Raw genomic sequence first — 16035 nt, 5'->3', positions numbered from 1 at the left:
AACTGATGATGAATGATAAAGAGTTATTTAAATAAAGATTTCTGTCTGTTGGAGATAATGTAATAGATGGATGATGGAATGAAGATTCCTATTCTGAGGCAAAAGATTAGACTAGATCAGGGCTGTTAAACTCCCGGGCCGCGGACCAGATGTGTCACCCACTGGCCATGCCCACCTGGTTTTGTGAAGGGGAATAAAGTCCCGATACATCATGTGACAGCATAAGTTTGACATTCCTGGACTAGATGAACTTCAAGACCACTTCCAGACTTTACATTCTATGATTAAGTTAAACCAAAGGTTTTTTTTTTTTTTTTTTTTTTACTAATGTTGCTATAGTTTGCAAACCAGTTTCCTTTCCTTTAGAAAGGAAGGGGAACCAGTACTTAGAAACCCTTTGCAGATACCCAAACACCATAATATGCAGGATGATGATGCAAAGTGAAGTGCCTAAGGCAACCTGTGAGCAAGGTCAGGATATTCTGCTTCCCACACACACACCATTTTGCTCTAAGTAGTGTGAGTAGGATTCTGAACGACTTCTTTGTTTTAACAATGTTAAAACTATTTTAGACGTTATCTACAATAGATTTTAAAAGTTACATGCCTCACAGTAATGACAAACTGCAGGTGCTGCAGGTTTCTGACAATTGTAGTGGGAGTAGAAGGCTCCCCAGGCCAAATGAGGTTCACATTGGCCACACACCTGTTGTATAAATAGCTATGGTTTTATTTAGCAACTGACTTTTTAAACTATGTATGAAAATGAAGTTGAATTATTTCTTTATAATGCAGTGCTAAACTGTGGCTATTTGAAGTTACGAGGGTGTTGAAAAAAGGGACTTACAACCGGTTCTTGAAATTCTGGCCATCGTAATACCCTCACATCAGATGAACAAAATTTGGGTCCACCTTCATTTAATCACCTCACCTACTACTGTGCCACTCCCAGCTGATCTTCCTTATAATTTTCACTGCCATCCTTTTCCACCATCCCAGTCACACATGGGGCCCCATGGAAATCTCATGCAGGGAGATGTGTGAGAGCTACAGGTGAGCAGGTGTGTATCACCTTACACATTATTGGCCACTACTGGCCAGATCTTTTTTGTATGTGTCCATTTTTTGTTTTTTTTGCAAAAGATTCGGCTGGCACATGAAAGAACCTTGGTGTGAAAATGGTGCACAGTGTAATGGGCATCAGATAGCAGGTAGGCCTGAACAATGTGGGGCACTGGCAGCAGTGGGTGACCAAAAGGACAGAGTTGTGGGATAGATATGTAGATGGAAGATGGACCTTACAAAGAATGGCTTGGATCCAGGTGTGTCCTTGCTAATGACTGCATATATTCACTCAATAACATTAACTGGGACTGCTGGAACTACCATTGGTAAATAAAGCAACCAAGTGACATTTTACTCAATGGCTGCTTTGTTTAGCAATAGATGGCCAGTCCCAATTAGGATTATTAAACGAGGACTGGCTGTACCTGCAGCCATACGCAAGAGTTATTATGAATGTGTTTTCCAACTATTAAGTTTTATAGTGGCGATTGTTTAAATCAATCAATCTTCATAGTGGTTCTGAACTATTGGCTTTTTTTTGCTTTTTTTTTAAAGTTTTTAAACTTTTTTTAAAGTTGGTCTGACATGCTAATGGTATTATGGCTAGGTTTGATAATTATACAATGTCATTGGATGTCAACTGGAACAAATGTATTCTAGCAATGTATTAACATGAACAAACCAGATAATATGATCTAGATGCTCAAGTAACCAGAGGGATGCTAGTAATTTTGGAATCCTTAAGAAAATTAATGGTTGAACACAAAACAACCATTCAATCATATTCATAATTTAAAAAGTAAAATGCAAGTTATAAAACTTATTATTTCTGAGTGTTAGAATTGAGAACTGGAATATCCATTTTCAAGAATGAATGCATTTAAAATTTTAAAATGATCTTAGTCCTTTTCAAAATAATTTTATGCAAATTGAAAAAAACTTACCCTCCTGATTATAAGGAATGGATCCAGGTATGAATTTGTTAATTATCTTTGAAAAATGTGTTCTATAAATGAGAAAATGAAACAATATGTTTCTGAATGGTCTACATTTAATGATAATTTTGAATTAATTTTATATTGCTATCCAGTTATTAGATGGATCTTTTCTCTCCCTTTTCTGATAAGTTTTTCCCTTTGTCATGTTTATCATCTTAATAGATCCATGTTTTCCCCCTTCCCTGTTTAAGCAGCATTTATCTTTTTTCCCCCTTTTGGCATACTTTTTGGAGTTCACTGTTAACACATATATCAAGATCTCGTCTGAATTGCAGATCTTAAATGACTAAACGTTTAACCTAATTTTTACACTTTGCTTCATCCATCTCCTTCCCCTTTTTTCATTGATGTAAGAATTTCAGACAGTTCAAAAACTTTAACATTTTTCTTCCTCTTTTTGATTGGCTATTGGACTACCATATGGGTCCGGGCTGGGGCAATGGCCCAGCCCAGAATCAACGAGGTATGCTTTTATCCATAAATTAATTCCTAATCACACTGAAAGACGCACAGATTCCTGCTTACATTATTAAAAGTTGTGTCGTTATTAAAAGCTCCCCACTCCCCCCCAAAAGGATGAGCTTCAACCATCATTGCGACACAATCGTCCTAACCCATCTTTTCTCAGAAATAACTTCAGGCAGACTTACTCCTTCCCACCTCTCTAATACAAATCCTAAGTGACATTTTGTACAGAAGAAGGTGATTCTATTCACGTGGCGGCTGTTATGCTGGGAGCAGCAGCCTCAGCCAGCGCAGGGAGCAACTGGGAGCGAGTTAAATCCGGATCTATCCGCGACTCCGTCCTTCGCCGGAGAATCATGGGAGGACTGACCCCCTCTCTCCTTCTTCTACTTGCACCATCCCGCCACTCCCTTGCCTCCTCATAAGCCTCTCTGTCCTGAAGCGTTTCCTGGAAAAGAACTCCGGGAGGCGGCGTTGCCAGACATACTCACGTTGTCCAAACCAGGGTTTCCGCGTCCGGGTCGGTGCTGCTGCTGTCGCTGCCACTGCAGCCCAGGCGATCGCGGGGTGGGCCTAGTGGCTCTCAAAACAGCGGCAGCGAGACGCGGCGGCCTCTTTGCCCGATCTGAATCGGAAGCCATGGCGCTCTGGTGTCGGCCTCGCTGTTGCTGTTGCTCATGCGCCGCTTCGTCCCGGACGGCGAGACTCTTGAGCAGCTTGCGAAGCTGCGGCTTGGACAGCAGTGGTGGCGGCGGTGGCACCAACAAACAGCCCGGCGATGAACTGGCGGCGCTGCCAGCATTGAAGACGGCCGTAAGTAACGCTGCACTGGGGGCGGTTGGAGGTCAGGAAGGGAATGAATGGGCGCAGCGATCGCTGGTCCCGGTGGAGGAGCCGATCCCGGGGAAAGCTCGAGGCGCTCGGGTGAAGGAACCGGGTTACACCAGGACGCGGGCGGAGCGTGGGGGAAGCGCCTTTGGGAACCTCCAGAAGCAGCCCGGCGCTTGAAAAGCTTCTGCTAAGAAGAGCCACCAAGGCGATGTTTACTAGCCCCGATGCCCTGAGATATGGGGCCATTGTAATGCCCCAGGACCCCTTATCGCTTGTGGGGATGGGGTATTCTTAAGAAATGGCATGGGCAGGAAGAGAAAACGAGGAGCGGAAAGGGAAGCGTTTTCCAAGCCTGGCGCGACGAGTAAGGAAGTTAATTACCCAAGCCCCCTTCAGGGGAGTTGTGGGTGCAGTTGATGTCGCCTGGGCCATTTGGAGGGCACCGGATGGCAAATAAGTGACTAAGATTTGCGGAAAAGCAAAGGAAGAGAGGTTGCAGATCTCATAAGCACAGGCCACGGAAAATAAAATAACTATTTCCTGCTGCACAATCCTGTTACAAAGCGTAGACTGCACTAAGATGTGTTGATGTGGTTTACTTGTCTTGGAGGTGTCTCTTAAAAGGCTTACACGGTGGAAATATTAAATGATCTGTCAGTGGGCATTATTCTCAATGGGCTATGTTGGCTGGTAAATTGTACACATGAATATTGGATATGTTTGTCACCTTGAGTTGGCCAAAGTATACAAAAGTGGGATAAAAAATATTATTATTGTTCCAACACATACCTAAGTTTAAGAAAACTTGCTGTCTTTTCACCCAGATTCATCAATTCACAAGTTACTGGCCTGTACAAGATGTCAGAGATGAAATAGGCTTTTTATTACTTTGCTCAGCCCATTGGTATTTCATTTTAGATATCTTTCACAATACTTGTTAAAACAATTTCTTCAGGAAAAAGTAGGATTACTCATGAGTTGAGTAATCAACAAAAAAAAAAGAAATTAAAAGAAAAGAAGAAACTTAAGCTAGTAAGATTCTTTACAAGGTTTTCCAAATGAAATAAATTCATTATAATTCGCTTCTTTATCTTCTACTGTTGCTAAAACCCATTGAAACAAATCCAGGGAACTTTCCTCCACAATTATGTGTTATGTGAGCCACTTGTATACTACTTAACATCTCTGCAGAAAAATGGTTATAAGGAGAAATATCTGTGGAGTGTTGAGTTGTTTGCTTGCCTATGCATACAAGCTGTTCAATAAAATCCATTGACCCCTTAATCCAAATGGGTCTAATTTAGGTCTCTATTCTTGTTCAGTCAACTAGCCTCATTCTCTTGTTTCCTTTCCATATGCTTGCAATGAAAAATGCCTTGCCATAAAGACAACATAAAGATTTGTTCCCGCTCCTGCTACTTTTTTGCCTTCCCAACTGTGGCACCTACCCACAACATCCATCCACTCATCCATAACTCTTACCCACCAGCTTGCTTTCCTGGGACTTCATATCATGTTCATTTGAAGTCTTCACTTAACCAATGTGGGTTATGATGGCAACTGGAACTTCCAATCTTACTGTCGCTACTGTCGATATTTAGTCATGTCATGTTATACCTTACAGTTACATCATTTAGCAACAGAAATTCTGATTCCAATTGCTATTGTCACCCATAGTAACTTTTGTTAACTTTATCTTAATTCTGCATAAAATATAGATTATAAATATCCTTTTTTTCTCTTCTCTTTCAGCAGAAATCTAGTTTTTTAGGGGAAAGACTGTGTCTATTTTTTCCAAAAATGTATAGTATATGTTGGCGGTAAGTGGAAATATTTCTATTATAAAAAATAGTCATATTAAAGTAGGTAACTTCAGTATCTTTTAAAGTTTGTGAAGGATGCGGTGTTAAATGAGATATTAAATTGCATGCATTATAACATTTAGTCTTGTGACGGTTACATTCAGTATAAATCATTAAATCGATATATAAGAATTTTTGAGAATCATCATATAAGCATGTTTCTTAATACAGCAACTGAAGCAATCAAAGCAAATATTCTCATCTATTATATTTCAAATTAAATAAAAATTAAAGCAGCCAGAATCACATAGGAAATTGTATGAAATGTGATCTTTTGCCTAAAATTTTGCAAAATAGATAAAATCTTATGAAACTTGGTGAGCACTTGCAATTTTAGCTATTGTGTATATGATTTAAACTTATATATATGATATACACTTATATGTATACATAGTATAAGGTACTTCATGGTGATTTATTGATATTAGTATACATCACCAAACATCAGAAATTAATTTAGTGGGAACAGTGACAATAATTTCATATCTTATATAACATGTATGGTAACTTGGTCCTGGGTTTTTTCTTCTCCTGTTTTAGAAGAAGGAAAATAACTGCAGAATGAAATGCTTGGAGGATTTTTAAAATTTGTTTAATTCAATACAAAATGACAGCTTTTGCTTTATTCCCCATATGCATGCTCACACAAAGGTATAACATTTATTTTATTTATGTATCAGATTTAGAAACCATCTATGTCTCTCAAAGAGATAATAACATAGTACATTTGAAAAAAATGCTTACACTATTTTTCCTGTTTTTATAACTTTTATAGATCCTAAATATTTAGTCTTTTTCTATAATATAGCTGATGCAAGATAGGAGTATGAGAAACTAATAATTTTGCTGGATGGGTCTCTATCCTAACCATGGTTAAAACTTGGGCAAAGACAGAGATCCATTTTGGATAGTAGAATTGCAAAATAATTGCTTCTGAAGGTATCTTAGCCGCTTAATGCAAACACAAGATCCACCCAAGTTCTCCAAACAATGATTTTAGAAAATCTATGTCATTCTTCCAAGTATTGACTGAATAATGTTTTTTTAACTTTGTAGATAAGCTTGAATAACTATTTCTTTTTATGTATTTTCTTTTAAAATTCAATTAGAATAGCATAGCATAGCATAGAATTCCTTATTCGCCAAGTGTGATTAGACACACAAGGAATTTGTTTTGGTGCATGTGCTGCCAGTGTATATTTGTCAAGAATCATAAGGTACAACACTTAGTGATAGTCATAAGGTACAAGTAAGCAATCAAATCATACTAGGAGACAATCAATATTAATCGTAAAAATGCAAGCAACAAAGTTACAGTCATACAGTCATAAGTGGGAGTAGATGGGTGATAGGAACAATTAGAAGTTTAATAGTAATAGTAATGCAGATTTAGTAAATAGTTTGACAGTGTTGAGGGAATTATTTGTTTAGCTGAGTGGTGGTGTTCGGGGCAAAACTGTCCTTGTGTCTAGTTGTTCTGGTGTGCAGTGCTCTATAGCGTCGTTTTGAGGGTAGGAGTTGAAACAATTTATGCCCAGGTAGTAGTAACAGTAGAGTTATTTTTGTGGGCAGGAATGACCAAATTGCCTTAGTTACAGGGATTATGTTAATATTTTCTTTCTTCCCCAAAAAGTTTTGCTAGATTTCAACATACAACAGTGCAAACTCATTGCTTTGGTAAAACGGTCAGCGATGAACAATACAAAGATCCTTTTAAACTTGGAGGAAAAGACTTGAAAAATTTCTATGAGGATATTAAAAAGGTAAATATGTTTTTGGTGTGGTACGGTAAGAAGCTCTAATTATAGATCATTCTTGAGATGGGACTTTATTGTCATAAAGCAAGTCTAGGTTTGCAGATATAGAACAGGCTTTGTTCGCCTTTTTGCAGGAATTACGGGTTTCTACTACAGAACTTAAAGAAATGTGTGACTACTACTTTGATGGTAAAGGGAAGGCCTTTCGACCAATTATTGTGGCACTAATGGCCAGAGCATGCAATTTTCATCATAATAATTCTGGGTAAATATCTATTTTTTATTTTTGAATTATTACAGTTAAGGTTTGTTCCCATACAAAAGCGAATAGCAGCAAGAAGATTTAGCAGATATTCAGCCTTCTTGTATTTAATGGATATGTCTTATTTAGAATAAGAGAAACTAATTTCTTACTATGTGCATTCCCTGTACTACTGTGCCCTGACTTACAGTATTAATTCTATGCTTCCTCTTCTACATTAAATATGAAATATTAATTTCATTATAAACATTAACTGAACTCCAAATATTAATCATGAATACCATTTCATTATTAGTAGGGCAACCGATAGAAGATTAGCAAGCTGAAACATGCATATTTGCCATGGAATGTGATGAACAAGTGGATAATTAATTTAAAAACTGTTTATGTGAGACAAGGTTGATGAAAGTAGAAGAATAGAAATCAGTCGATACGACCAATGGATAGGTTCAAAGAAAAACCATGTATTATTGCAGAAGATAAGTGAATATGGCAAGAATTTGCATGGTCTCCAAAAATTTTGAATCTGACTTGATATCACCTGTATTGTTCAAGCTATTCTGACAGGGTTGACATGCTACATTTTTCTTACCCTCTTCCCACGTCTCAATCTTAGAGAAGTGAAGGCAAACCAACGCTCCATAGCATTAATTGCAGAAATGATCCATACCGCTACGCTAGTTCATGATGATGTAATTGATGATGCTAATTCACGAAGAGGAAAGGTTACTGTTAATCAAATCTGGGGGGAAAGGAAGGCAAGTATTTTTATCTTAGCTATAGAAAGTGTTGTTAGAGTGGGAAGGTTACTTGATCAATTTATCTCCTACTTTAATCTGCATGACACAAAATGGAGCAATACAGTACAGGAAAATACATGTCCAAGGGAGAGCCCAGAGAAAAATCAACAATCAGTGTAACACCTAAAGTATCCCAGAAGGATTGTTGATCTGGGGTGGTGAAGGGGTTCACCACCTTCTCTAACCAGGGGCTTGGAAAAGGGCAAGATCACAGTGGAGCAGGTTAGGTAAGGAAAGTGAAATAATTGAAAGTAGATATTAATTTTTGTTCTTTAAGACAACTCTAGTTCTTGCTGGATGCTCAACTGATGCAATTAAACTTTGTATATGCAGTTGAAATTTCCACAAATATAAGGGCATTCAGTTTTGTTACCTATTTGCAGATAATAGCCGTTGATATGATAATTTTATATAAAGAAACTTGCTCTTGGCAGAAGATAAAGGGTGGAGCCTCAACCCTGTTCTTGAATTTCCCAAGAGAGAGGGACTAGGTGAAGTCTCTAATGGGTATAAAGCAGTGTTTCTCAGCCTTATCAACTTTAAGGTGTATAGGCTTCAACTCTCAAAATTCCTTTCCAATATCTCATTGTCTTATCACTCTGGCTTACAGTTTATGGAAAAAAAAATATTTTATATAAGTTAAGAAAAAATATAAAATGTGTACTGCCCTTTGTAATTGCATTTCTGATGTTGCTTTCCAGATTTTTTTTGTTGGCAAGTTCCCTGACTACTGTCCAAGATTTTTTTAAAAATGGTATGCAAAGCTGTAAATTGAATAATGGTGCCAGCTAAAATATTTTAAAGTCAATTATTCTTTTCCAGGCAGTCTTAGCTGGTGATTTTATCCTTTCTACAGCATCTTTAGTTTTAGCACGTATTGGCAACACAACTGTCCTTTCTCTAATAACGCAAGTGATTGAAGATCTGGTGCGTGGTAAGGCTTTTTAGCAACATAACTAGAAATAACTGAATTTCTATTTCCTTGGCAATTAGTTGCTAACACAGTTGATCTTTTTTACCTCTTACAGGTGAATTTCTCCAGCTGGGTTCCAAAGAAAACGAAAATGAGAGATTTTCTCACTACCTCGAAAAAACTTTTAAGAAGACTGCAAGTCTTATAGCACACAGCTGTAAAGCAGTATGTACGTTCCATCTTTTCTGTAAATTTATCTTAATGTATGGAGGAAAGACAGATTAGAAGACTGAACCATTTTTTCAACAAGCTTATGAATATAACGGGCTTTGACAAAATGGCTGCAGTGGTATCTTTGGTTCATTTTCCAGACAGAAAAATAAAAGAGAAACCTAATGAAGCTTAATTAATTAAGAAGCTTAATTCAAAACACAACACAGTTATGGTGAATTTAGTTTTCTGCTTCATCAGTTTCAGAGAAGGCTTATGGAAATAACTTCACTGAGCAAATAATGGTTTTACAGTTGTTGTGCTATCAAGGTGTTACTTAGGACTTCAGTAAGTGGAGTTCTTTGAAGTTTCTTTCAATCACCTTGTGGTGCATTATTTCAGGTGATTCCAAGAAGACAGCAAAAATACTAAACAGATATTTCCAGCCTTTTTTGAATGTTCATGGAATCTCATGAGATGTTAGAGTTCCCACCTGAATTTTTACCGTAGAGTGGATGAGAAAATCAATATCTTATGAGTTCTGGTGATTTCTTGAAATTTTGGCCATTTAAAAAATATATTATGGCAACCAAACCAAATGCCACACACAGCACCTTAAAACATTACAGATTACATTAAACCTTGCCTGGAATTTGAGACCATAGATGGGCAAAACTAATGGATGGAGGTCACTCCTGTCCTGTTGATTCCTAATCTAGAATTAGATGTATGCCCTGTTCCAGATGAAAAATCAATATTAGATGAGTGTAGAACTTAGACTGTAGATTCTTAGACCATTAGTATGCTTGGAGAGTGAGGTCCTGGTAGAAGGCAGTTTTTTTCTTGAATGCTTGGGAAGGACCTGGCCAGAGGGATTCACATCTTAGTGAATTCTGGATAGGGTTTATTGAAACCCTTGGAAAATAGAGCAAATGCAAATATTTTTCAGAAGTGTATTTCATAGAGTGGATCGCAACAATTTTGTAATAATTTAGAAGCTTCTACTTATTTACAAGCATAGTATAAAAGTGCTGGTTTAAAGCCAAAAGATTTGGCACCCTAAATACATAATGCCCAGTGTCTGTCATATTAAATTTTCTATAATATACAATCCTCTTCAGACATTAGACTAATAGGTACAGTGGAACCTCTGGTCATGACCAAATCGGGTTTCGACCAAAAAATTCAGAAAATTTTTGAATCTGGTCACGAACATATACTCGGGTGGCGATCAAACACTCCCTCAAGAGCTCCAGTCCCCACACACATTTAAGTGAAAAGACATGCACAGGAATCAAGAGGCTTTCTCTCTCTCTTCTCCCACGCTCTTAAATCAGTTGCCTTGAAAAGAAAACTGGTGCGTGTTCCTCCGTTTTTCGTAAGCCCTCACTACTAGTAATAAGCTCTCTGTGCAGAAGAGGAGGAAGATCCTCAGAATCCTGCCATGTGCCAAAATTGCAGTTTCTGAGGAATTGAAAAGTGCTGCTTCTGTGAGTTGGGGGGGGGGGTAAGCTTACCTGGTGCACAAGCCTGGCTAGGGAGAGCGCTGCCTACGCCCCTCAAGCACAGCCGCCTTAAGATGGGAAGCACGTTAAGCTGGCAGGAGGTGGGAAAGGTCTTGCGGGTGCCTTCCTGGCCAAGCTCCACAGCTGAGGGACAATGGAGCAAACTGCCTGAGCTGATAGCATGACTTTCGCCTGTCTCTATTTCATGGGAGGCTTGTGGGAAGCTTGTGCGGTGGCACATAGCAGAAAAGAGATGGGCAAAAGTAATTCTGCGCTGACACAGAGGCTTGGGAAAGGCAGAAGCGATCGGAAGATGCCACCCACTCGTCCCACTGTATCTCAACTTGCCTGCTTTCCAGCTCTGTTCTCCACTGCGTGTGCAGGGCAAAAAAAGTAGGTTTTCTCAGTATTATTAAAGGATTTTACATTTCACTATTACAGTACACTGTGAATTCTATGGCATAATTAACCATTTTTGTGCTCAAAAATCTTTAAAAAGCAATATGTATATTCAGTTCGTAGGGGTCTGGTATGGATTAATCGTATTTACATACAATCTAATGGTAAAATTAGGTTCAGATCACGACCAATTCAGATTGCAACCAAAGTTATGGAACAAATTATGGTCATGACCAGGGTTTCCACTCTATTTAAAATAATTATTTATAGGAATAGTACTTTTGATTAAATACATCTTGCTCTGCTTTCTGGGGTAAGTAAAGAAAGGGTTATACAACTGACTTTCTAATACTGCATAGGTTTTTGGCACATTGGTTATTTTCTGATTATACATCAATTTAGCTGTCTGATAGGTAAAGAATACTATTAGTAAAGTTAATTAAAATGGTATTTAATTATGAGTCGACATTATAGTGCTTTTGTTTATATTACAATGAAATTTGATGACTGTAAAATTAAACCATTTTGCAATCATAATCTATGTGTTAAGACTGTTTGCAGTTATGAATGCAACTATATTAATATTTAAGTCAATCCATTTTGGATATAAAGGTATCTATGTCTCTCTATCTCTCTGCCTATCTATGTATGTAACCATCATCTGTCTGTCTGTCTGTGTGTCTGTCTATCTATCTATCTATCTATCTATCTCTACTCCCAACTCTCTCCAGACCTTTGCAAGACCCTGTTTTTAATGCTGTCCTGTTGCTCTTCGTCTTTACCATAACTTATTTTTTTAAAAACTCTGCATATATAAAAAGGGACTGAGCAGAATGCAGCTATTTGATGTCTGCTTCTCTGGTGTCAGTACATTGTTGGCACATATGAATAATGGGAAGTAACCAAAGATTATGTTCTTTTTGTTCCTTTTCAGGTTTCTGTACTCAGCTGTCCTGATCCAAAAGTTCATGAAATTGCATATCTATATGGAAAAAACCTTGGGATAGCATTTCAGGTAATACATAAGAATGATGACTTAAAAGACGCAGAGTTTTTTTTACCAATTAAACAAAATGCTAAAGAGGGAGGTTTGGAGCATTTATATATATATGTTTTACTTAGGTCTTGCAAGGAAATCTTATAAACTTTATATGGTATATTCTTTGTTTACTGTAGCTGGTAGATGATGTGCTGGATTTCACATCGTGTTCCGAACAGCTAGGAAAGCCTGCATCAGCGGACCTTAAACTTGGAATAGCCACTGGACCCGTCTTATTTGCTTGCCAGCAGGTATGAATACCAGAGACTGTATTTTCTTCCCAAGATACTAGACGTCTAGTTGTGTTTTATTCATTCTTAAAAATTAAAAGTATTGTTGTGTATGCATTCTTTGAAGGAAAGAAAGGAAGATGCTTACAGAAAGGAAAGGTAGCCACCACAGATGCTTTTCAAATCAGAAGCAATAACTATTAAAAATACTAACTCTTAATTGGTTTATTGTTATCCTACCTCAAATTAGCACCACAAGGCACGGTTAAGTTTATCGACTGGATCATTAAAAGTTAATGGTAGAAACCTATCTGGGTTTGAGTATTCCAAAGTTTTACATAGTTGGAAGTTGCATTTAACCTTCATATTGGCGGTAGAGGTTCAGTTCAGCTGTATCCAATTCTTGAAGGCTACCTTCACAGATCCCGAAAATTTTTCTACCAGCATTTTTCAGAAGTGGTTTGTCATTGGCCTCCTTTCTAGGGCTGAGACAGAGTGAGTGAATCCCAAGGCAGGATTAGAACTCCTGGGCTTCCCATTTCTAGTCTTCTACTTTAATCACTACATCAAACTGGTTCTCAGTTTGTGGTTTATCCATGCTTTTTTAAAATAAACTTCATTGGCTTGTTGTATATAACACACTAGCAGTGCAATGTCTCGGTGGTTAAAAACTTGGAAAGCTGAGAGCCCAGATTTGAAATCTGAGCAATGCACAGTGGAGTGAGTTCCTATTACTAGCTTCATCTAGCAGTTTGAAAGCATGCAAATAGATAAATAGATATCATTTCAGTGGGACAGTAACAGCGTTCCATGCATCTCGGCATATAATCATGCTGCCGTATGATATAGAAATGTCTTTGGAAAATTCTGACTTCCCTGGCTAAGAAACAGAGATAAGCAATGCTCCCTAGAGTCAGTTATGATTGGAAAGGGGAATCTTTTACTTTTATAAAACACACTAAGCCAAAATCAGTCAAACCGTAGATGTGAAGTCAATTTGATTTGTCCTTGTTTTGCTAAATCATTTATTCAATTTATTGCAACACATATGAAAATTCATAAACTAATATAAAAGTGATGGCTATGTCCTTTCAGTTATGCTTAATATCTGATTGAATTCAAGGGATTGCAAATTTTTGAATACAGTAAATTTTTTATTGTAATTAGTAGGGAAGGATCTTAAAGCTTATAAGTCCTGCCAAATTACACTGTGCAAGAAAGAAAGAAAGCTCTTATCCAACATTTGGGCCAATTTGTCACACGTACACGTACACACAAACTCATAAAATCCAGCACTGTATTTGTTTTTTTTTCTAATGACAATTTCTTTCCTACATATATTATGATCCACTTTGGGTCCTTGAAATGAATTAAAGTGAAACGGACATTTTCAGATCATCAACTCAGTTTCACTTGGTTTGACAGCAAATTATGAACACTGTCAGATAGCACAATTTCTTAACCAGCCTGCAGTTGAGAGTCTCCAGTATGCTGACGGGCTATTCAGCGAGAAAAAACTTCTGAGAAAAAAAACATCCCACGAGCTACAAAAGATTCTTATGCAACTGTGCCTGGATTTAGATTGTGTCAATAGGCAAAGAATTGCCTAGGATGAGACAATAATACTTTTCTCTGTTCTAGTTCCCAGAAATTAATGCCATGATAATGAGGCGATTCACTTACCCAGGTGATGTCCAACGTGCCCAGGAATTTGTACTACAGGTAAGATAAAACCTTTATTAAAAATAGTGGTTGTTCCTAAAGAAAATTTGGTATACTCTTATGATTTCACTCTTCCTTGCAGACCAAACATCAATTGATACAATGCTGATTGAAGTACTCACTTAACAACCACAGTTGGGACCTGCAACACTTGCTAAACGAGACATCACATGACCACGATGCTTACAATGTCACTTCCACTGTGGTCATTAAGCGAGACATCACGTGGCATGACTTGCAGTTTTACTATCAGCTTCTCTTTTTTATTCTTCTTACTGAAAATGCAAGGACTGATTGTGATTATTTTTTCAGTATTGTCGTAACTTCAAAAAATAACTAAATAGGGTATTTGTTAAGCAAGGACTACCTCTTTATGTTTTTAGTTCAGTTAGGAAAAATCCATCATGTTGGCATTGACAGTCTGTGTTTTTCGATTCTGTAAGATTCAAGTTACAGAATCTATAGTAAATCCATGTCCATGCTACAGCAATTATTACATATTACCACAGATTAAACAATGTATAAAACAGAGCCAGTGTGGTGTAGTAATTAAGGACTGGACTAGAAAATAGGAGGGCCAAATTCAAACCCATCTTTAGCCATGAAAATTCAAAGGATAACTTTGGGCCAAGTATTTTACCCCAGCCTTCAAAGGATTGTTGTATGCAGGGGTGTCAAATAGGCAGCCCGCAGACCGAATGCATTACATGCAGGCCACGCCCACCCCCGCTTTGGGGAGAAAAAATCATGATACATCACGTGATGGCAATGTGACAACATGAATTTGATACCCGTGTTGTATGGAATAAAGGGAAGGGAGATATCTACCTCTCCCATATAAGCTGCCTTTAGCTCCTGCAAGGATATACATCTAGCACAATGTTTTTCAAACCTGGCAACTTTAAGATGCGTGGACTTCATCTCCCAGAATTCCTCAGCCACCAAATTGGCTGAAGAATTCTAGGAATTGAAGTCCACACATCTTAAAGTTGCCAAGTTAAAAAAAACAACACTGATCTAACAGATGATAATACTGAAAGTGGATTAAGTAAATATTGTCTTGGTAATTCATGCAAGCTTCTCTCAGCAGACTGCCAATTTAGCCAGTTGGTTATATTGGATGTTGTTTAAGATTCAAGGAACATTTTCCTAAATCATGGCATCCATGGTGGTATAAAACACAATGGAGATAGGGAACTTTTCAAAATAGCTTAAGTCTATGTTTAAGTTGTATGCATCTTTAAAATGCAATTCTAAAAAAGAGTCAACTAAACTCTCACAAAACCAATTGCAGAATGGGGAAGCAGCAGCTTTGTATGGTTCACTAACTCCTCCTTTAATATTTTGGTCTTTTCTTAGAGTGGTGGCATACAGCAAACAAACTACCTCGCACAGCGCTATTGTCATGAGGCAGTGAAGGAAATTAGCAAGCTCCGACCATCCCCGGAAAGAGATGCCCTTATGCAGCTGGCGGAGATTGTCTTGTCTCGAGACAAATAATCATCTTCTTCCTGGTGATTCTGGCAGCTATTTTACCAGACTGTGCCTAAACTGTTTCAGAACATCTTGGCTTGCTTCTGGTGGAGTTCCCATTTTTTTAAAAAAAGTTTTCCTAGTTAAGTAACTAGGCTTATGAAATGCTTTTATTGAAGAAAGCCTTATGCATCAGTGAAACACAATCAGTCTGTTAAATTGGTAGCAACACGTGGTATCTATGCTTTTAATGAAGAAGTTTCTTGTTTTATCTGGGAATTTGTTTACACTGTTCACTATATTGACGCTGAAGGCCACAAACAATAAAATACAATCAGTGTATTAAATTATTTCTGCAGTTCCTCATGTGTGCTGGGAGTATAACCAACTCCTCGAATAATTAAATTGCCTGTTAGAATTTCAAAGTACCCAGAAAATTAAAGAATGGTTTATTATAAAAGACTGTACATACTTGTTATAATTAAAACAGGTTATATACAAATC

General features: G+C 37.6%; 2 protein-coding genes across 47 annotated transcripts in view; one reads left to right on the top strand and one right to left on the bottom strand.

Moving 5' to 3' along the window:
* LOC113414989 (uncharacterized) overlaps nucleotides 1-3147 on the bottom strand; it is a 49439-nt gene extending 46292 nt beyond the window's left edge. For 15 of the 43 annotated variants that reach the window (XM_087946684.1, XM_087946712.1, XM_026672139.2 and 12 more), the window contains exons 1-2: nucleotides 2714-2966; nucleotides 2010-2071 (exon numbers count right to left, since the gene is read on the bottom strand). The gene's annotated coding sequence lies outside the window, so the exon portion shown is untranslated. Of the gene's footprint in view, nucleotides 1-2009; nucleotides 2072-2713; nucleotides 2967-3019 lie in introns of those variants that run through there. The other 28 variants (XM_087946690.1, XM_087946687.1, XM_087946688.1 and 25 more) reach the window with 6 other exon arrangements.
* On the top strand, nucleotides 3053-15877 carry PDSS1 (decaprenyl diphosphate synthase subunit 1). 4 transcript variants are annotated; one of them, XM_087946722.1, is made up of 11 exons: nucleotides 3053-3341; nucleotides 5115-5179; nucleotides 6855-6984; nucleotides 7113-7243; nucleotides 7857-8002; nucleotides 8867-8974; nucleotides 9069-9178; nucleotides 12002-12082; nucleotides 12244-12357; nucleotides 13978-14058; nucleotides 15418-15877. In XM_087946722.1, exons 1-11 carry the CDS (start codon nucleotides 3168-3170, stop codon nucleotides 15556-15558), a joined length of 1281 nt encoding a protein of 426 aa, XP_087802848.1. In that variant the 5' UTR covers nucleotides 3053-3167; the 3' UTR covers nucleotides 15559-15877. The 4 variants fall into 4 exon arrangements, with proteins under 4 accessions (XP_087802848.1, XP_087802851.1, XP_087802849.1 ...); XM_087946725.1 differs by having other exon boundaries at nucleotides 3168-3341; nucleotides 5112-5179; XM_087946723.1 differs by lacking the exon at nucleotides 3053-3341 and adding an exon at nucleotides 3558-3723 and having other exon boundaries at nucleotides 5112-5179.
* Nucleotides 15878-16035: the final 158 nt, after the last annotated feature.

The sequence above is a fragment of the Notechis scutatus genome, chromosome Z, assembly GCF_049901735.1.
Source record: "Notechis scutatus isolate UNSWTSFEM ecotype Mainland chromosome Z, rNotScu1.2, whole genome shotgun sequence".
Taxonomy (NCBI): Eukaryota; Metazoa; Chordata; class Lepidosauria; order Squamata; family Elapidae; genus Notechis; species Notechis scutatus.
This window is presented reverse-complemented; position numbering and strand designations above follow the sequence as displayed.

Coding starts and splice junctions, on each gene's coding strand:
- PDSS1 (XM_087946725.1), top strand. CDS start 3,168: ATGGCGCTCTGGTGTCGGCCTCGCTGTTGCTGTTGCTCATGCGCCGCT. Junction 9,179..12,001: donor TAGCACACAGCTGTAAAGCA/GTATGTACGTTC, acceptor GTTCCTTTTCAG/GTTTCTGTACTCAGCTGTCC. Junction 12,358..13,977: donor TCTTATTTGCTTGCCAGCAG/GTATGAATACCA, acceptor TCTCTGTTCTAG/TTCCCAGAAATTAATGCCAT.